General features: G+C 40.1%; 1 protein-coding gene across 1 annotated transcript; it reads left to right on the top strand.

Moving 5' to 3' along the window:
- Positions 1-554: 554 nt before the first annotated feature.
- Positions 555-21,798, top strand: LOC144805489 (uncharacterized). The gene is made up of 4 exons (XM_078672036.1): positions 555-562; positions 1,152-1,292; positions 1,362-2,295; positions 15,855-21,798. Exons 1-4 carry the CDS (start codon positions 555-557, stop codon positions 17,037-17,039), a joined length of 2,268 nt encoding a protein of 755 aa, XP_078528162.1. The 3' UTR covers positions 17,040-21,798.
- Positions 21,799-23,017: the final 1,219 nt, after the last annotated feature.

Below are 23,017 nucleotides of genomic sequence, written 5' to 3'. Positions count from 1 at the left end.
ACTAAATGTAGAGATATTAACTTTATGAATACACCTTATTAAAACACGGGCTGTGAGAACAAATTCAGTGTTCAAACCCGCCTCAATCAAAGCAAAATAACCCAAGTTGAGGAAAAAAGTTACCCGTGCCAAAAAAGATTCAGCCATAAATCTCATCTCATTGAATTTGAGAGAATGCACACTGTGAAAAACCTCTCTCAGTGCTCTGAATGCCAAAAAAGTTTCAGCCGTAAATCTTATCTCACTGAGCATATGAGAATCCACACTGGGGAAAAACCTTATCAGTGCTCTGAATGCCAGAAAAGGTTTAGTATCAAACCGAGTCTACTTCGACATGCATTAACCCACTCTGTGGAAAAACCTTATCAGTGCTCTGAATGCCAAAAAAGTTTCAGCCGTAAATCTTATTTCACTGAACATATGAGAATCCACTCTGGGGAAAACCCATATCAGTGCTCTGAATGCCAGAAAAGGTTTTGTAACAAACAAAGTCTTTCTCAACATGTATTAACCCACTCTGTGGAAAAACCTTACCAGTGCTCTGAATGCCAGAAATGTTTCAGTGACAAAAGAGGACTCACTCATCATACAAAGACCCACTCTGGGGAAAAACCTTATCAGTGCACGGATTGCCAGAAATGTTTCATTGACAAATACATTCTCACTCGGCATAGAAGAATCCACACTGGGGATAAACCTTATCAGTGCACCGATTGCCAGAAATGTTTCATTTACAAAAACAGTCTCACTCATCATAGAAGAAGCCACACTGGAGAGAAACCTTTTCAGTGCTCTGAATGCCAGAAATGTTTCAGTTACAAAACCAGACTCACTGAACATACAAGAATCCACTGTGGGAAAAACCCTTATCAGTGCTCTGAATGCCCAAAACATTTCAAACTTAAATCACTTCTAACTGCACATGTGAGAATCCACACTGGGGAAAAACCTTATCAGTGCTCTGAATGCCAAGAAAGGTTTTGTAACAAACAAAGTCTTTCTCGACATGCAATAACCCATTCTGTGGATCAACCTTATCAGTGCTCTGAATGCCAGAAATGTTTCATTTTAAAAAGTAGTCTCACACGGCATACAAAGATCCACGCAAGGGAAAAACGTTATCAATGCTCTGAATGCCACAAATGTTTCAGTGAAAAAAGCTGGCTCACTTGGCATACAAGAACCCACACTGGGGAAAAACCTTATAAGTGCTCTGAATGCCAGAAATGTTTCAGTGAAAAATGCCATCTCACGCTGCATATAAAAACCCACACTGGGGACAAACCTTATCAGTGCTCTGAATGCCAGAAATGTTTCATTTTAAAAAGTAGTCTCACACGGCATACAAAGATCCACGCAAGGGAAAAACGTTATCAATGCTCTGAATGCCACAAATGTTTCAGTGAAAAAAGCTGGCTCACTCGGCATACAAGAACCCACACTGGGGAAAAACCTTATAAGTGCTCTGAATGCCAGAAATGTTTCAGTGAAAAATGCCATCTCACGCTGCATATAAAAACCCACACTGGGGACAAACCTTATCAGTGCTCTGAATGCCAGAAATGTTTCAGTGACAAAGGAAGTCTTTCTCGGCATACAATAACCCACACTGGGGAAAAACCTTATCCATGCTCTGAATGTCAGAAATGTTTCAGAAACAAACTCAGTCTCACTCAGCATATAAGAACCCACACTGGGGAAAAACCTTATCAGTGCTCTGAATGCCCAAAAGATTTCAAACTTAAATCACATCTAACTGCACATGTGAGATTCCACACTGGGGAAAAACCTTATCAGTGCTCTGAATGCCCAAAAGATTTCAAACTTAAATCACTTCTAACTGCACATATGCGATTCCACACTGGGGAAAAACCTTATCAGTGCATTGAATGCGACAAATGTTTCAGTGAAAAAAGCAGTCTCACTCAGCATATAAGAACCCACACTGGGGAAAAACCTTATCAGTGCTCTGAATGCCACAAATGTTTCAATGAAAAAATCAGTCTCACTCACCATATAAGAACCCACACTGGGGAAAAGCCTTATAGGTGCTCTGAATGCCCGAAATGTTTCATTGAAAAAAGAAGTCTCACTCTGCATATAAGAACCCACACTGGGGAAAAACCTTATCAGTGCTCCGAATGCCAAAAATGTTTCAGCTGTAAATCTACTCTCACTAAACATATGAGAATCCACACTGGGGAAAATAATTATCAGTGCTCTCAATGTCAGAAAAGATTCAGCGGTAGAGATGGTTTCAAGCGCCATAAGAAAACACAGCATCAAAATAATTCAGTGCTCCGAATTTCTAGCAGAAGAATATAAGCTGGAATGCTGACTAATCCTGGAGCCCTACCTCTGGTTATTGCATCCAGAGCTGAGGATGTCGGCCAGGTCAAGGAAAGAGCCAGGTATAGCTATAGAGTTGTCTGTTTACACAGTCCCCATCACAGTGTCCGGCTCATTAAATGGAGTTACTGAATAAAGATTGTAGAAATGATCAACCAAGGTCTGGGGATACATGTTATTTTGCAGAGGTGAAGCAGAGACCTCTCTCCCCTCCACTTTACAAGTGCCCAAAACCTGGTGGAGTTCTTAAGAGAGCAAGCCAATTTGAGTTCCTGCCATCTTTCTTCCTTCCATTCTTTCTTAGCCCGAGCGTGGGCCCTTTTGTACCTCTCTCCATCCAGACTGATTTCTGAGATGTCCTTTGTGCAAAGTGCCTTACCAAGATATCTACATATTAGTCTGAATTCCTTATTAAACCAATTGTTTACTTTAGGAAAATTCTGTTTGTGCCAGTTAATAGGGACTATAAGATAGGACAATATTTTCTTGAAGTTGTTGTGGAAGCAGTCATTGGCATGCCACACTCTTAGTTCTTGCAAATCAATTTCCCGAAGGTAGTGATAGATTGATCTTCACCTTGCCAGATGACTAAAATATCGTTGATACACACATATAACTGAAATCCCAATTGGCACAGACAAACCATGGAAACAAAAGCAGTGATTGGGATAGGACCGGGCCTGAACACCATTTTCCCTTGTCCATGTAGGATAGTACCAAATTTCCATTGGTTGCAATAGGAACAAGGGAGTTGTCCCTTCTCTGACGGAGGGGGCCCCATTAGACTTGACCTTTTCCACATGAGCGATTTTTCAGGGTGTGTGGTGAAGTGCCACAGGTCACCTAACATGCAAGAGAATACGTATGGCTAACCATATAGAACTATGGCTCCTGATAACCAGGGGCCTTAAAATATGTGCGAGGGACACTGCCTGTTCTTTTCTATATTTTCATATAAATATTTTTTTTATTGTCCTCTCATAAGCTCAGAAGAAGATTACCACCACCAGATACCTGTAACAGACTGTCTCTTGGACATGGTCCAAACATCCTACACTCATCCATACAAGATTGGGCACTCTGATTCGGGTGCACTGACATCTCAATACCCTTAGACATATGGGGCTGACATGCGTAGTACAAGGGACATGGTTTACACACCCATCACTCATTTCTACTATGAGCAATCTGGTTTTCGGGTGTGCTGATTTTCCTAATGGGTCTTCTGCCCTTGGGTATACGGTGCTGACCCTTTAAAAACACATGCCAGTACATCGTGGTATTTGCATTTAACTTCGATGGAGGTCCGTCTTTAGTGATTCTATTCCACGTGAAGAAGCGGCTGTGTGTGACAGACGCACGAAAGCCTTCAGCATTTAGTGCGCGTTCATTCAGCTTCATGCTGCCGGCATGGGACTACATTTCCCAAGTACTCGTGGTCACGTGACTGCATCAGAGTGATGCGATTATACAACCTGAGGGAGTAGCCACACACCAAATTCTGCTTTAGCTAGCTCCGGATCCTCTATTCGAGCAACAGCGAGTACTCTGGACACCATCCTCCATCTGCTGTGGTATAACGGATTGCTAGCTCCCCGTATACTGTTATGGGTCTCTGACCCCATGTTTGTTATATCTGTAATTTTTTCTGCACCGAGGCAGCGTGTTCCCTCTATACAGAAATGGGTCCCTGAACCTACCTTTTTGTTTAACTTGAATCTTTTGTGCTTTGAGTGCGTATTGTCATTTTTTTATTGTTCTGAAAACGTAAAGCATGCTGCATTCATGTTAAAGATATGGAAGTGTCAAAGCACACTCTCTCATGTCGTAGGAAAGTTCTCAGTGCACATGTGGCAGGTGTTGTGTCTTGAAAACAAAGCACGCTGCCCTCATGCTGAGGTCAACTATTTTAAGCGCATTTCCTCCACTGCATCGCAGCCTTGTTATTGCAGTGCACATCAAACACGTCCGCAGTTTTCAATTTGAAGAATGCTGCATCTATGTTTAAACTAGGCAGTGTTATCATGTGCCTTACCGCTGCATATTTTAATGGGGCAGTTGCTTCTGGAATCTAAGCACGCTGTACTTGTGTGTTAGGCCAACTAGCTCTAAGAGTCTTTTTTGCCCCATAACACCACATGTTTCCTTTGGAAGTTACTGAACTAGGTTCTGCCTTTGTTCACCCTGTGCTGCCGCAGCACAAGCCTGTTATGAGGCACGAGCCATCAAAAACATTGATACACAAACTTCAAGGCAGACACACGACTACCTCCATGGTCTTGGCGTGTCTCCCCCTAGTGTTAAACACCATTATGCTGCCCGCTTGTCTCGATAAACCTTAGTGACATCTGAATACATGCTCGGAGAACGTATTAGGGACTTCACAGCCATACGAAAATACCTCAGTCACTATTGCAGACACCGCCTATGAGTATATGGACAGTTTTTAATCTACATGGGCACACTTTTTCTTTACACTTGTTCTGAAATGCCTAGAACTGTTACAGCCTTCCAGAAGACTTATTTTCTTACCATCCTCACCTTCCTATAATTCTTTATTAGGGCAGAGAGTCACCCTGAGCCGCATGCCATGGTGAGTTGAGGCACATTTCCTGACGTCAGTGGATTAACCTTTCTACAGTATATTATTATTGTAGTGAATCTTGTTGTCTAAAAATTATTTTATTTTTCACCTATACTAAGAATAACAGACATTGACTATACAGTATATGGTTGTGTCCCGTTTGGACTGGTTTATATGTCCTGGACTGAATAGCTTTGAAATGTAACGCTAGCACAGTTGTTCAAATGTCTGACATAGATTTTTTCAAACCATTCTTATATTTCCTATGTATGTATTCTTTTTGGTACCACCAGTGAATTAACCACTCTATGGAGATTAATATGATCACTGGATGGTTTTGTATATTAAAACCCTTCTTTATACTTATATTGGTTCATACACCATTTTTAGGTCTCGCCTGAGCCAGGCCGCATGCGTTGCTCTGCGAGGCTTTTAGTAAGGGCTTTAAACTCTGAACACACTCTTGCGCCTGTGCTTATTTATCCTTGTTGTCTCTCTTTATCACCTTCCCCTTTTCTGCCTTTCCCTCTCTTGCTTTGGGACCTTTTCAATGTTTAACAAAAAGCTGTAAAATCTGCTGACCGATCTTTGTTCTTTTAATAAAGCGTTTTTTTTATCACCCTGTGCCTGGAAGCTGTGGCAGATTGGGGTATGAAAACCCCCTGAAATATTGACTTGGTCTGCCAGTTTCTAAGCATTAACCAAGGAGAAATGTATTCTGTGATAGCTTGGAGAGATGAACAGACCAGTCAGAGATCCCATGGCAGCTCTGTGGAAACTCAAATTCACGAGCTCCTTCTTGCAAGGAGTTATGGGAACCCAATCATGCATGCCATGCCATCCGACCTTTTGCAGGCGACATAGTTAATTTTAAATCCCTCCTTGCACAAAAAATGTCAGAATGCCTAAGAATCCATTCTTTTGAGGTCCAGAGCGTGGGGTCTGTCTTCTATATCTCTGCGTTTTAATACCAAATAATGAAAGAGCCTAGATTTTCGCACCATATAGGTCAAGGTGGTTTACGAGAACGATGTGTGCCCCTTGCATCTGTTCCCTGCGGCGTGTGCATCATTTCAGGAATCCGACCCAGAGCTGGATGCTCCCGCCACATTCCTGTGCCTTGGTAGCCTGGTTCATCAAATTGTTGCCTTCTGAAATATTTAACCCCGGTTTGTCCAAAATGCCTTCAGTATTGATAAAGTGCCGATTTATTCCTTTACATTTACTTTCCAGTTTGCCCAGTAACATTTTCTTTTTGGAAGGAGGTATGTTTGTGATAATTCAAATGTACCTCCTGTAAAGGCGCACATTTCCACAGAAGATATTGCATTCACAGTGTATCCTTCCTGGTATATGGGAGATGGATGTGGGCCGGAACGTTTTTCAAACACATCCAATTTTCTTTTGTATATTTAGAAAGCTTTTTTCCTATCCTTGTGCTTGCAAACATGAATTGTATTAAAAATAGAAGCCTTGACTGAGCCAATAGACTCTTCGATAAATATTGTATGCTGTGTTTTTCTCTGCCAGGCGCACAACATATAGACTGTTCACACACTTTCTGTAGAATGCTTCGTTCTGGGCAGATAAACTCTAAGCCCCACCCTACTTTTATCCTCGTGTTAGTGCAGCCTGATGTAAACAGTAATTGTAATGTATTTAGATTTATATAACGCTACTACCCCTGACGAATTTTGAAGCGCTTTTTCGGCGAGTAGCACGCTACTCCAGGATCCAAAAATGATTAGTGGTGAATTAGTATAGGGAAATATAAAATGTATTTGAGAGCTGGACATGTTGGTCTGTTAGTTGGGTTAAAAAAGATAGTGGGGGGATAGAAGAGGGAGGGTTTTGCATTTATATAGCGCTTGCTACCCCTGATGAAGTGTTGAAGTGCTTTTCGGCGAGTAGCATGCTACTCCAGTTCCCAAAAAGATGAATAGACAGATCATTTATGATGGGTAGGTTGGTTTACTGTATACTTACAACTGTACAAAAATTAATACAATTCCGTTGTAAAGTTGTATCCAAGAGGCAAGTATAGTCTCTGATAATAATGTATACAATACTGATAAGTTTTAAGTTGGCTTGCCATCAAGACTGATGCCCCGTAATGTTGATGCAAAGTCATCTGTGCTGGAGTATCTTAGACTCTTGTTGAATTGTACCATCCACCTTGTAGGTACTGCTATTTGTATCAGGTCCACGTTGTAGGCAGACACAAACGCCTAAATTGTGCACTATTTATATTAAGCATAATGTAGGTGAGCAGATGACAGAAACCACTGTACAAGCTGTATTAGGTGCTTAGAAGTAGAGTGACATAGAGGGCAATAAACACTCACTAAATCTTTCTTTTTTATTATTAATAGTCCTCATAAAACCATACAATTCAATATCATGTACAAATAGCCCATTGGGGAACAGTTCAGGCATCATCTGGGGATTACACATCCGAGAAACACAAGTGTCTTTCATGAATACAAATTGACTACTCCTCTAAGGACTCCAAGCAGTCAGGAGGCCCACTGATTGTATACCCCCCACCTGACAGGATGGTGACAGACCCAAACCACCTGCAGGGGAAACGTGCCACCTAACTTAATAGCTGCCAGACGCTTTACTATGTAAGCAGACTGGTGGTTTACAACTGCGCCTACGTTGGGGCACCACATGTTTTTTCCAGCATAATCTGGTGTGCTCCCCCCTGTGTGGGATGATAGCACCCACTGAAAACTGCACCGTTGTGTAGTCTGGGACAGTGCACCTTCCATGTAATTCTGAACTGGACCTTTAAATACGGTACTATTTTGTGTGCCTATTTAGTTCAGGTATACAAAGAATGTGGTACTACTTGTATACTAAGGTAGGACAAGGAAGATTGAATTTCTATGGTGGCAGAAATGTTTTTGTCAAAGTGCTTTATGCCCTAAATACTCCCCCGTACCCTGAACATAATGAGATTATGTAGATTACACCTCTGCGTGCCTAATGCTGCCATTTGTACTTCAAGACCAGTGATTAATGTGGCTTTATCAAGTTCAAAGCCATTAGGCGTTCCCGACCTGTCTGATACTTGCATATGGAAAAGATGGGTCATTTGAACCTAAAGATAGATAAACATATTCATAGGTCACGATTTATGTCTGCATCTAATATAAAACTGTAAATTAGGAGAAGTGATAAGTGAGAAGTTAAAAGGCAGCCGCTAATCGAGCTGCATTTGTACATAGGCCTTCCTATATTATGAGATCTATTCCTGCTTAAGTCTTTAATTGCAATGAATACTTTAATACCCAGGCATGAAGTCATCGTCGAGCTGTTTAGATAATCCACCTGTCTCGCCACTTCTTCCCCACTGCATCCTTAACCAGTAGCCTAGCCAGTGTGCCCTGGGCCCCAAGGCAAGAAAGGAAATGTGACCTCTGCCGTTTATTTGGACTGTGGAAAACAGCAATAATCATTGTTCTGTGGGCCCCTCAGGCCTCTGTTTGAACTGTGACAAACAGCAGTTATCAGGGTTCAGTGGGCCTTTAAGGCATCTGGGACCTGGTGCCACTACACCTGCTGCACCAATGGGAAGCTAAGCCCCTGCCCTTAATAGCTTCTATTCTAGCCCCACTGGAGAACCGAAACAGCCAAGTACTGATCTGGCCATATATGCAGGCATGCAGCCGCCTCTTCCACTGAAGGGATTTAAGTCGCATGAAAGCAGCATGCGGGAAACAACCATTTTCTGAGGTAAAGTCAACCAACACCTCGTCTGTTCCAACCTGAATCCATTTAAAACCAGGGACGAAAAAACGGTTCATCGTCATCCCTTGCTTATCAGAAGAGTAAAACAGATTCATCTAACATTACAGTGTACCACATAACAAATTGTGATTCTGTTTACAAATTAAAACTAGCATGCATATAGAAAGGGGAGCCTTTGGCCAAAATAGCCATTTTCCCTACCCATACTTTTAACACATCTTATACAAAAAATGCTAATTACATTGTCCTCCGGAAATAGTCATTAGCGCCTACTCATAACCAAATGCCACTTAGAATTGTCTTTCACTTCAAGCTTTCAAAGGTATATTAATATAAAAGCAGTATTGAATTTTTTACGTTGTGTACTCTTACCAGAAACATTTGATTAACCAGTTATAAAGTCACGTCTAGCGTAGTTACTTTACAGTCTTCTTTTTTTTAATAGTAATTATTTCACATTGTTACTGAATATGCATGGCTAAACACTTATAAGGTCCCAAAGGAGAGACCTATTGGCTATGACAATGCTTGTTATTGATTGAGTACATAGAGCGGCAGAACTTTTGATTAAGTCCTGAAGAATGCCACAAACACCTATTTGGAGGGTTAATAGGCTGAAACATGTTGACCTCTTATTGACCCTAACAGTGCATATATATTTCTCCCACAGTGTCCTATTTTTAATCCTGGCCCAGGGGTGTACAAATAATGGAAACCACTTACCCTTTAGCAAGTTTTAACTTTCACTCTGCTGCCCCCACTACCCTGAGCTCATTATTGTGGTATTTAGTATACCTTTCTCTATAACAAAATATGCCTGAACTCCTCCCTCTTAGTGAGGGGGTTGTTTCATGGTGCAAGGATATTCCCAATAAGGAAGCATGCCAACTATGGTGGGTGAGGGAAATTGTCCTTTTAAAGGGATATTTCATCTTAGCTAGGTCTTCATTTGCAACAGTAATCCTCAGAGACCCAAGGGTTTCTTGATTGTGGTAGAAATGCATTTTTACCCCTTCATTGTACGTTCAAGCACAGACCATTGCATGAAATGTGATCTATGTAGGGAACATACTCAGTGCACTGACAAAATGTGTTAAAATAACAGAAAGTTGATCATGGCAAATATAACTAGAATGTTAATTCTAGCATATTTTTGATACCACAAGGTATAAGAAATTTGGAGATCTTTATCTGATATCTTTATCAGTAAGTTATCTGAAATTATTGAACATAAACTTTTCCAAGTATTATTTCGAAAGATTAAGGAATTGGTCTTTTCTGAACTAACCCCAGTGCGTATGACTACAATAATCACCTCTCTCAAATTAATATATTGCGCTTGTTTTAGTGAGAAAGCTAAATGATCTAGGAGAAACCAGGAACTGGCGTCAGTATTTTTCTTAGGAAGATTCAAGTTAGAGAGTGAAAACACTTTTTAGAATGCCCCAAAAACTGTGATAAAGATATTTCAATATGTTTGACAAAAAGAATAGGTACATTTCATGACAATATTGAAATGGGAAATAACAGGAACAAATATTTACACAACATTACAAAATATTAGCAATATAGGAAATACTGAAGTTCATGCACTAATAATCCATTTGGTAAAAAGTAGTTGCTTGTAGAGTCAGCACAATACTGTGTCTGTGATTGCTTTTAAATGAAGACATTTTTAATGCACCCCATTTTACTTTCAGATTCACAAATGTCCTCTTGGGTTACTACCTTCTGTTACTGTTTTTCAGGCCACATATGGTTTCAAAGCTCAATACATACCTTAAGGATGTATTAAATATTCAGAAGGGAAACTATTAACATTCCCCTTCCAAATGGGCTTAGTACATTTAAAAAAGGGGTTTAGCATTTGCAAACTCTGTGAATTACCGAACCAGTGGATTTTTTAAACAATAAAACCCTTGATACATGAGGCCATTTTTCTTAATTCCCTCCAAATTAAGTTTACTAATAATGTTAGTTGAATGATAACCGGCGCACGTACCTATTTAGTGTAAGTGTTGCTTCAGATCAAATAAAAACCATTACACATAACTCTTACACAATACTTAAAGACTTTCTGACATCCAGCTTTAATGTTTTGTTAAATATATTCGCAAATGTTGTCACTTAAACAGGAAAGCACCTAAGCGGTCTATGGACATACATAGGATGTAATCATAATCTTTAGATACATTTTCTGAGTTTTAGGTCCAATGTGTGTCTTCTGGGTTTACTCTAAACCAATATAACAAACATATTCACTCCTTTTAAATTTGATCTGTTTGAACTGGTTTCTATTGCAGACAATAATCTAGATTTAGACCAAGGATCAATTCCACCCATGGCTTTTAAAATCTATATATCATTGATCTTTTAGTGTTATCGCAAATAAAACTGTAATAGAACTGATCTGAGAGATGGACCTTCAAGTATTATGCTCAGTCAATTTATTGAACAAACTATGGAGTTAAAATCTGAATAGATTCGATTCACAAGCATTGCCTGACCACTGTATTTTACATCAATAGATTAATTATCAGCACATTTTCTCTAAGTACAATTCAGTCATCTTCTATTTTTCGCGGAACTCTTGCTGGTCTGTTAGAACTCTTTCAAAAATATGACATTTAAATGTCCAAACAATCAGGAATTCTAGTTTCAAGCATGGTCAAACCTTAATGAATGCTATACCTAAAGATGCCCTTCTGTTCCTACATTTTATTTTGCACCATGATTCAGAAATGTCATGTTTTTGCTTTCAGAGGTAAAATTCTAAACATATTTATTGTTGTTGACATCAGAAACATTATCACTAATTGGGAAGATAACCACAAGTGGTCCTGTGATGCTTGCTGGAATGGGAAGTGTTTATTAAAAAGGTGGATTGAATTCAAGTTTAGGTGACAATTTTACCAAAGTGTATGGATTTTGTATATATTTAAAGTTGTTGATCTCCAAGAATTGAATTGAAATTCAAGTTTATCATTTTAATCCTAATGTTGGAAAAGATGTGATTTGAACCCGATGAGGCGGTTCCTTTCCAGAAAGCATTCAGGTTGTAATCATGAGTCAAATAATGCTGAGGAGGTTAAAACATTCAACTTAAATTCAAATTACACATGAAATGTTCATTGTTCAATATATTTCTCTTAGTATTTTAGTTTGCAGACTTTATTGCTTAAGGAAAATAATTAGTTTTTTTTCTATATGTAGGAAGCATTACATTAATGAAATCACTGTATCCCACCTTCTTTCTTTCCTTTCCTGTTCTTTATGAACGTTTCTATTGTTAAACTTTAAAGATTGCCCGAAATTAAGAATTGTGCTCTACATAACTTTGCTGTGTTACAGTATGTTGATTTTTATGTACAAATGTTGTCTCTTATGTGTATGGCAACTGATGTTTTGTTTTGTTTTAATAATCAGCTTATGTTTATTAGGTTTCATTATTCAATAAAATGTTTCAAACACAACAAATGGTAGTTGATATGTATTTACAACTGCAGCATTTTTATTGTATGGGCACTTTCAAAGGGGCCAAAAATATGGTCTGTGGGATGATGGAGGACCACATTGGCATCATCAGGGAGAGGATTGGGCAGGTGATTAGGGGTATATGTAAGGTTGGAAGTAGGGGGAACAAAGCATGTACATTGTGTGGACTGTGACTCCTGGAGTTATTGTGAGAGATACCATGCTACCTTGTAAATGAATTCCCTAGTGATTATTATCAACAAACTTTATTTGATTTTATAAAAGAAAACCATAAAAGTCATACATAAAATGATAAAACATCTTCCAAGTTACAGATTGACAAATTTAACATGTCCAAATTAATCAGAACACAAGATAAAAATTCATGAATTACAGTACAGAAGTTAATCGCAGCTTGACCTAAGTCTAACAGCGACCCGTGAAAAGTTAAGCGTATGCAAAACAGTGTCATTAGGGAGGAGTTGTAAAAAGATAAGAGCAAGTCTCACCCTCCTAAAACCCGCTTTTTTGAGAATGGGAATAATAAATACCTTTCTAGGGACAGCAGAAAAACTACAAAACATTAAAAAGTGCATCATGTCCTGAGGAGACTCACCGTTGCAGCCACAGGGCATGAGGCACAGGCGTCTGTGGAAGCCGCGAGGGTGTGCCAAGAGGTAATGGAAGAGGTTGCGCTGAAACTGGGTCAATAGAAAACGATCATGGATGCTTTTAAGCCCTAGAAGATAAGGTTCGGTGGTTAGTACAGTTTTTACCACAATGTACTTACGCACACTAGCCTTACACAGCTCATAGTTCCCTCTCTATCACAGGAGCTCATTCTTAAAAAACACTCTTTGACCAGAGAAAAGTCCCTCTTACATGCGCTCAGGGTTAGCAAGTAGTTCCCACCTACCCTGGAGAGGCCAACTCTTATATACTTGAGCCATCGGATGCTTGAGACATGGTCAAGTGGAAGGCATTCCCGTAGGACATCTTTGTTAAGTGTATTTTCTTAATTAGCCCAAATATTAAGCCACAAAGGCAGGGGACGGAAAGCCAGGACATCTGAGAGGAAAGGGCAAAAACAAGGGCAACAGAGGACAGAAGGGCACGAAAAACAAGTGGAAAACGAATGAAACAGAGGGCAGAAGGGCCCGAAAAACAAGTGGAAAACGAATGAAACAGAGGGCAGAAGGGCCCGAAAAACAAGGGAAACAGAGGGCAGAAGGGCACGAAAAACAAATGGAAAACGAGGGCAGAAGGGCACGACAAACGAAGGAAACAGAGGGTAGAAGGGCACAAAAAACAAGGGGAGAACTGGTGAAACAGAAGGCAGAAGGCCACAAAAAAAGAGGGAAACAGAGGGCAGAAGGGCACAAAAAACAAGGGAAAACGAGTGAAACAGAGGGCAGAAGGCCACAAAAAACGAGGGAAACAGAGGGCAGAAGGGCACGAAAAACGAGGGAAACAGGGCAGAAGGGCACAAAACAAGGGGAAAACGAGTGAAACAGAGAGCAGAAGGCCACAGAAAACAAGGGAAACAGGGCAGAAGGGCACAAAAAACAAGGGGCAAACGAGTGAAACAGAGGGCTGAAGACCACAAAAACAAGGGGAATACGGGTGGAACATAGGGCAGAAAGGCACAAAAACGAGGGAAACAGAGGGCAGAAGGGCACAAAAAACAAGGGGAAAACGAGTGAAACAGAGGGCAGAAGGGCACAAAAAACAAGGGAACAGAGGGCAGAAGGGCACAAAAAATGAGTGAAACAGGGCAGAAGGGCACAATAAACGAGTGAAACAGGGCAGAAGGGCACAAAAAACAAGGGGGAAACGAGTGAAACAGAGCAGAAGCCACAAAAAACAAGGGAAAACAAGTGAAACAGAGGGCAGAAAGGCACAAAAAAACGAGTGAAACGGAGGGCAGAAATGCACAGTATGGGCTCTGATGAAATTAGGCTTAAAGTCAATGAAACTGGGCGTGGGGGGGTCTCTCGGGAAAATGCGCGAGTTGCTCCGGGTTCAGTAGCTCACGACGATTTTCACTTGCCAGAAGTAGCTCTGACTACACAAAAGGTTGGAGACCCCTGATCCAGGCATAGTCCTCGCAGCACACAATAGATTTGCTTGAGGCAGAGTCCAAAACTCAAAAGTCAGGATACCAGATACAAGTAGGTGGTAACTCAGGGCAGGGGAAAACGCCTGTTGTCCGTGGAGGAGTCATTTCCTTCCCAGAAATCTGCATTACAAATTCATTAATAGTATATCGTTTTTTAATATCTGTTTGGTGCCAGTCCATATGACTTTCAAATCTGCCTTTGGGATTCGATGTTGCAACTCCATAGGGTACATTTATTCTTTGTGAGCTTAATAAAATGTTGAAAATTCTACAAATCCTCACTCCTACATCCAAGTACTCTCATGCTACCATTCTGCACTCTGCTCTGTCTGAAAAACAGCTCTACACTTTCAAAATTCTGCATTGATTTGGCTTGTAAATTATATTTTGGAAATGTACATGTATTAACTATTTAATTTTAATACTATAGGTGATTGAAATTATGGACGAAAAAAGCACGATTTACCACCAGGCAACTGAATGTTAGTGCCATAAGAAGGATTATTTTGAAAAACTGAAGAACATCCAGCATTCTACGTTTAAACAATTTCCAAAAATCTAAGTGTGGCGAGGAAAGTACTATACCTGTAAGTGAAGTCTCTAATTTTGCATTTCATTAACCCAGAGCAAAGCCATATCTGTGCACACAGCATCAGAAATAATGTAGGAAGACCGCTTCAGCATCCTCATCTGAAATATTATCAGAAAGACAAATTGCCTCAGCATGACAGAATAACGTTCATCTAAAGCACCATGTAATTCCAGAGAGGAAGCACACACTACATAAAAGAAAGTTACAACTAAAGGTTTCTTCTGGATACCATCAAAGAAAAGACGCTGAAAGAAGACTCCGAAGCTAACACAATAACAACCAAAAGATTGGAAAATCACCTTTGTTCAACAACCGTTTTCAACCAGTTACGCAAGTTTGAGACTATCTGCCTCGGGATATAACACCTTGACCCACTCTGCTCACTCTTGCGAAAACCTTAAAAATTCACCACTTTATTGTGTTAATGACCATCTCAGATTGTTTCCTTTTTATTGTGTACTGTTCTATAATTCTATGTAAATCCCCTCAACATTATCTGTTGTGCAGGAGTGATATGTAAAACTGTTAAATATAAGAATGGATTAAAGGAGCACCGTTGCGCTATATCTAATGTCAATAAATCCTCATCCTCAGAACTACAAACCTTAACCTTACCCCAAACATAGAAAGGGTAGAAGGAACTGATGTTATGCGACTAATGATCCACAATAGTACTCTGCACGTTCTAACGCCCTCAGTTACTGCCATTACACCAGTGCAAAAAGGTACTTATCAGTTTAATCATTAAATATCAGACTAACACCTTATTACTGCATTGCTAAGAACCTATACAAATAGATTTGAGAAAATCTTCAGTCACAAATTAAGTTGCTGCCGGAGAGGCTATTACCTAAAGACTATTATCTGTTAGAAAAATGTCAACAGGTGTTACAAGACTGCTTCCCGACACACAATTTCTTTTAGAGATAAGTGCTGAACATTATCTAAACAAGCCCGACTCTAAAATCGAGGCAAAATAACCGAAGTTAGGGAAAAAAGTTACCTGTGCCCAAAAAGATACAGCCATAAATCTTATCTCACAGAATTTGACAGAATGCACACAGGGGAAAACCACTCTCAGTGCAAAGTATGCCAAAAAAGTTTCAGGCGTAAATCTTATCTCACATGAGCATATGAGAATCCACACTGGGGGAAAACACTCTCCGTGCAAAGTATGCCAAAAAAGTTTCAGGCGTAAATCTTATCTCACTGAACATATGAGAATCCACACTGGGGAAAAACCTTTTCAGTGCTCTGAATGTCAGAAAAGGTTTAGTATCAAACCGAGTCTATATCGACATGAATTAACCCACTCTGTGGAAAAACGTTATCAGTGCTCTGAATGCCAGAAATGTTTCAATGAAAAAAGACATCTCACGCTGCATATAACAACGCACACTGGGGAAAAACCTTATCAGTGCTCCGAATGCCCAAAAGATTTCAAACTTAAATCACTTCTAACTGCACATGTGAGATTCCACACTGGGAAAAAACCTTATCAGTGCTCTGAATGCCAGAGATGTTTCAGTGACAAAATGAGACTCACTAAACATACAAGGACCCACTCTTGGGTAAAACGTTATCGGTGCACTGAATGCGACAAATGTTTCAGTGAAAAAAGCAGTCTCACTCATCATATAAGAACCCACACTGGGGAAAAACCTTATCGGTGCTCTGAATGCCACAAATGTTTCAGTCAAAAAGGCAATCTCACTGAGCATATAAGAATCCACACTGGGGAAAAACCTTATCAGTGCTCTGAGTGCCAGAGATGTTTCAGTCAAAAAAGAAATCTCACTGAGCATACAAGAACCCACACTGGGGAAAAACCTTATCAGTGCATTGAATGCCACATATGTTTCAGTGCAAAAAGCAGTCTCACTCAGCATGTAAGAATCCACACTGGGGAAAAACCTTATCAGTGCTCTGAATGCCAGATATGTTTCAGTCAAAAAAGCAGTCTCACTGAGCATATAAGAATCCACACTGGGGAAAAACCTTATCAGTGCTCCGAATGCCAGATATGTTTCAGTGTAAAAACCCATCTCACTCAGCATATAAGAACCCACACTGGGGAAAAACCTTATCAGTGCGCCGAATGCCAAAAATGTTTCAGACAAAAATCTCATCTCACTGAACATGTGAGAATCCACACTGGTGAATAAAATGATCAGTGCTCTAAATGGCAGAAAAGATTCAGAGGTAGAGATGATTACAAGCGCCATAGGAAAACACACCATCAAAATAATCAGTTCTCAGAATGCCAGAAAAGCATACATTTTAAACTCAATCTCACTCTACACGAGCAGACGCACACAGGGGGAAAACATTACCAATTTCTGTGAATGCCAGAAATTCCTATTTGATTGGCACAGCCTCACTAACCATAAGCGACTCCATACTGATGAAAAACCTTAAGAGTGCTCTGAATGCCAGAAAAGCTGCAGAGAAAACGCTATTTCACCATGAGAAGCTCCACACTAGAGAAAATCCTTATGCCATAAAAGGTTGAATCTGAAAGACAGTGTTATGCTTCATGAGCGATCTCACTCTGGGGAAAAACCTTATGAGTGCTCGAAATGCAAGCAATGTTTTGGGTACAAATTACTTCTCACTTGACAGGAGCGAACTCACACGGGGGAAAAAAGCCTTATGTGTGTTCTGAATGTCAGATAAGGTTTAGTCTTGAATACAATGTCATTGCACATGAGAGAATTCACACTGGACTAAAGCCTTATACAGGAGGGGAAAGCCAGAAATGTTATACTCAGAAAGGAGATATCACTAAACATGAGAAATACATCCACACCAGGTGAAAAGTAAGGCGTATCGTGAGTTGCAGAAAAGCTTCTAACAACCTGACTTTACATGAGAGAGCACATATTGTAGTTGCAATAGAATTTATCAAGAAACTCTTGCAGGATAACTTAGGCTGCCCGCATGCAACATCCAAAGAAATTTCAGGCCTGGAAATATTTTTAATTGCAACAGAATCCACAATTTGAGTATCTGAAAGTTACAAAACTCTCAAGGTCTCTACTATACACAGAGAAGTGTTAGTGCTTGCAAAAATCAACTAATTGCCCAAAAATCACAATAATAATGTCTTAAATTTTACTCCACCCAAAAGGTTTCTACTCACCCTTGTTTCTTAACATATGACTGATATCTATTTATTAATGATAAGATTAGGCCTATGCGAAGTTCCTCAGTGAGGAACTCCGCAAAGTGACAAAAAAACTCTTGGGTCTACGCGGAGTTCCGCAAGCAGCGGAGTGCATAAGGGTCATGCCGTTTATGGTGATTTCATCCCATGTCGGAGGATCATTTGGCCCTTCTCTTCCAGGAAGTTATGGATCTCTTTGCCAAGGGAGCTATCAAACGCGTCCCTGTGCCAGAATTAGGTCGGGGTTGCTACTCCCACTACTTCTTGGTACCGAAGAAGGACAAAGGCCTGCATCCTATCTTAGTCCTCAGGGACATCAACCGCTTCCTCCGAAAGGAGAAGTTCAAGATGTTAACCTTGGCTCAGGTCTTGTCTGCCTTCGACCCTGGAGATTTGATGGTAGCGTTGGACTTGCAGGCCACTTGCTTTCACATCCCCGTCTTGCCTGCCCACCGGCATTTCCTGCGGTTTACGGTAGGCCACACGCATTTACAGTTTACCACGCTACCCTTTGGCCTTACCAGCCCCCCCGGGTGTTCACGAAAGTGATGGCGGTGGTTGCAGCTCATCTGCGCAGATCAGGGGTTCCAGTCTTCCCCTATCTTAACGACTGGCTGTTGAAGGCGAGCTCGCCAAGGCTGTCGTCTCCCACCTCCAGACTACGACGGACTTCCTGCATTTCCTGGGGTTCACAGTTAACGTGCTGAAGTCGCACCTGATTCCCTCCTATAAGCTCCTTTTCATCGGAGCGGTTCTGGACACAGCACAGTTTTGGGTCTATCCTCCCTAGCAGAAAGTCCAGGATATTCGGGCTATGATCACATTTGATTGGATTGTCCACTCCTGATCCTGCTCTGGAAGGAAGTCCTTAGTCATATTAAGGAGGTATTGGGCTTCCCCCTGCCTGAGTCTACAGCCAGGGGGAAGCCCAGTACCTCAAACCTGATAACCTAAATGCACTCACTCACAGCGATTGGACTATAGCACTTCACATGCTTGGGGCGGCTAAACAACTTATAGCACTATACTGGAAAAAAGCGGAGACTCCCCCAATTGCCGCTTGGTTTGTGCGCTAGTGGTATGTAATAACTATGGAACTTTTTACAGCGCGACTGCAATCACGAGACACCCGCTTCACAGCTGTTTGGCGACCCTTAGTTTAATACCTCTATAAAATAGAACATGCACGTTATTTACCCTCAAAAGTTAAAAAGCGCTGCGACTCTTTGAGGATGCTATACTTCCGCCAGATCCTAACAGGCTTCTCACATAATTAGAACAGTCGTGCCCGCCAACCCCTTCAACAAGCATTAAGACCTTCATTCGCCACACCTGACACCGTCACACACCTATTCCCGTCCGTCCACCCAACCGCCTACTTTGCTGTATACCTCTCCTTTCTATCTCTTTTTTCGACCCTTTTCTGTCCATCTACCGCTATCCACTTTATATGGGGTTCTAGCCTGTGTTCTCAATGTTATTGGTTTTAAACAGGTCCTGAGACTTCCCACAACACGCTAATATTGTTATATGTACTAGATCACGCGGCGGGCCTAACATGGGTTGTAGGCGACATGCTGTGTTCCAATTAGTTTATTATTGCCTTTTTCTATGCTGGGAAACTCTTGAAACCAACGCGGCCGGCCCTCAATGGGTTGTGGGCTTAACGCTGTGCACATCTGGACCTATGTTCTACTCCTGATTTAGAAAATATAACAGATTAAAAAAAAGATATTTCAATATGTTTGACAAAAAGAATAGGTACATTTCATGACAATATTGAAATGGGAAATAACAGGAACAAATATTTACACCACATTTCAAAAATATTAGAGACTACATTTCAGCAATATAGAAAATACTGAGGTTCTTGCATTAATAATCCATTTGGTAAAAGTGATTGTTTGTGGAGTCAGCTCACTCCTGTGTCTGTTATTGCGTTTAAATAAAGGCATTTTTAATGCACCCCATTTTACTTTCAGATTCAGAAACTCCCCCTCGGGTTACTACCTCCTGTTACTGTTTTGCAGTCCACATATGGTTTCAAAGCTTAATACATACCTTAAGGATGTATTACATATTCAAAAGGGACACTATTAACATTCCCCTTTCAAATTCTGAATTGTTAAATGGGCTTAGTACATTTCAAAAAGGGGTTTAGCATTTGCAAACTCTGTGAATTACCCAACCAGTGTATTTTTGAACAATAAAACCCTTGGTACATGAGACAATTTTTCTCAATTCCCTCCAAATTAAGTTTGCTAATAATGTTAGTTGAATGATAACCTGTGCACGTACCTATTTAGTGTAAGTGTTGCTTCAGATCAAATAAAAACCATTACACATAACTCTTACACAATACTTAAAGACTTTCTGACATCCAGCTTTAATGTTTTGTTAAATATATTCGCAAATGTTGTCACTTAAACAGGAAAGCACCTAAGCGGTCTATGGACATACATAGGATGTAATCATAATCTTTAGATACATTTTCTGAGTTTTAGGTCCAATGTGTGTCTTCTGGGTTTACTCTAAACCAATATAACAAACATATTCACTCCTTTTAAATTTGATCTGTTTGAACTGGTTTCTATTCCAGACAATAATCTAGATTTAGACCAAGGATCAATTCCACCCATGGCTTTTAAAATCTATATATCATTGATCTTTTAGTGTTATCGCAAATAAAACTGTAATAGAACTGATCTGAGAGATGGACCTTCAAGTATTATGCTCAGTCAATTTATTGAACAAACTATGGAGTTAAAATCTGAATAGATTCGATTCACAAGCATTGCCTGACCACTGTATTTTACATCAATAGATTAATTATCAGCACATTTTCTCTAAGTACAATTCAGTCATCTTCTATTTTTCGCGGAACTCTTGCTGGTCTGTTAGAACTCTTTCAAAAATATGACATTTAAATGTCCAAACAATCAGGAATTCTAGTTTCAAGCATGGTCAAACCTTAATGAATGCTATACCTAAAGATGCCCTTCTGTTCCTACATTTTATTTTGCACCATGATTCAGAAATGTCATGTTTTTGCTTTCAGAGGTAAAATTCTAAACATATTTATTGTTGTTGACATCAGAAACATTATCACTAATTGGGAAGATAACCACAAGTGGTCCTGTGATGCTTGCTGGAATGGGAAGTGTTTATTAAAAAGGTGGATTGAATTCAAGTTTAGGTGACAATTTTACCAAAGTGTATGGATTTTGTATATATTTAAAGTTGTTGATCTCCAAGAATTGAATTGAAATTCAAGTTTATCATTTTAATCCTAATGTTGGAAAAGATGTGATTTGAACCCGATGAGGCGGTTCCTTTCCAGAAAGCATTCAGGTTGTAATCATGAGTCAAATAATGCTGAGGAGGTTAAAATATTCAAATTGAATTCAAATTACACATGAAATGTTCATTGTTCAATATATTTCTCTTAGTTTTTTAATGTAAGGACTTTATTGCTTAAGGAAAATAATTAGTATTTGTTTTTCTATATGTAGGAAGCATTACATTAATGAAACCACTGTATCCCACCTTCTTTCCTTTCCTGTTCTTTATGAACGTTTCTATTGTTGAACTTTAAAGATTGCCCGAAATTAGGAATTGTGCTCTACATAACTTTGCTGTGTTACAGTTTGTTGATTTGTATGTACTACTTTTGTCTCTTATGTGTATGGCAACTGATGTTTTGTTTTGTTTTAATAATCAGCTTATGTTTATTAGGTTTTATTATTCAATAAAATGTTTCAAACACAACAAATGGTAGTTGATATGTATTTACAACTGCAGCATTTTTATTGTATGGGCACTTTCAAAGGGGCCAAAAATATGGTCTGTGGGATGATGGAGGACCACATTGGCATCATCAGGGAGAGGATTGGGCAGGTGATTAGGGGTATATGTAAGGTTGGAAGTAGGGGGAACAAAGCATGTACATTGTGTGGACTGTGACTCCTGGAGTTATTGTGAGAGATACCATGCTACCTTGTAAATGAATTCCCTAGTGATTATTATCAACAAACTTTATTTGATTTTATAAAAGAAAACCATAAAAGTCATACATAAAATGATAAAACATCTTCCAAGTTACAGATTGACAAATTTAACATGTCCAAATTAATCAGAATACAAGATAAAAATTCATGAATTACAGTACAGAAGTTAATCGCAGCTTGACCTAAGTCTAACAGCGACCCGTGAAAAGTTAAGCGTATGCAAAACAGTGTCATTAGGGAGGAGTTGTAAAAAGATAAGAGCAAGTCTCACCCTCCTAAAACCCGCTTTTTTGAGAATGGGAATAATAAATACCTTTCTAGGGACAGCAGAAAAACTACAAAACATTAAAAAGTGCATCATGTCCTGAGGAGACTCACCGTTGCAGCCACAGGGCATGAGGCACAGGCGTCTGTGGAAGCCGCGAGGGTGTGCCAAGAGGTAATGGAAGAGGTTGCGCTGAAACTGGGTCAATAGAAAACGATCATGGATGCTTTTAAGCCCTAGAAGATAAGGTTCGGTGGTTAGTACAGTTTTTACCACAATGTACTTACGCACACTAGCCTTACACAGCTCATAGTTCCCTCTCTATCACAGGAGCTCATTCTTAAAAAACACTCTTTGACCAGAGAAAAGTCCCTCTTACATGCGCTCAGGGTTAGCAAGTAGTTCCCACCTACCCTGGAGAGGCCAACTCTTATATACTTGAGCCATCGGATGCTTGAGACATGGTCAAGTGGAAGGCATTCCCGTAGGACATCTTTGTTAAGTGTATTTTCTTAATTAGCCCAAATATTAAGCCACAAAGGCAGGGGACGGAAAGCCAGGACATCTGAGAGGAAAGGCATCCCCAACTCTTTGTGCATGACATAAAACGAGGTGCTTTGTGGGACAGAAAGGGCCCGTTGCAGGAAAGAGTTTTCAGGACTTTGCACTGCCCCTACCCCAATGTGACCCCATATCTCACTCCCA

Source organism: Lissotriton helveticus, chromosome 1_2 (assembly GCF_964261635.1).
Source record: "Lissotriton helveticus chromosome 1_2, aLisHel1.1, whole genome shotgun sequence".
Classification (NCBI taxonomy): Eukaryota; Metazoa; Chordata; class Amphibia; order Caudata; family Salamandridae; genus Lissotriton; species Lissotriton helveticus.
The sequence above is the reverse complement of the archived record's forward strand: the minus strand, read 5'-3'. Positions and strand labels throughout refer to the sequence as shown.

What these genes read in the sequence shown, in the direction of transcription:
- LOC144805489 (XM_078672036.1), top strand. An exon ending in ACTGGGGACAAACCTTATCA is followed by an intron (nt 1,293 to 1,361) that starts GTGCTCTGAATG and finishes GATCCACGCAAG; the next exon opens with GGAAAAACGTTATCAATGCT. An exon ending in CACAGCATCAAAATAATTCA is followed by an intron (nt 2,296 to 15,854) that starts GTGCTCCGAATT and finishes GAGGCAAAATAA; the next exon opens with CCGAAGTTAGGGAAAAAAGT.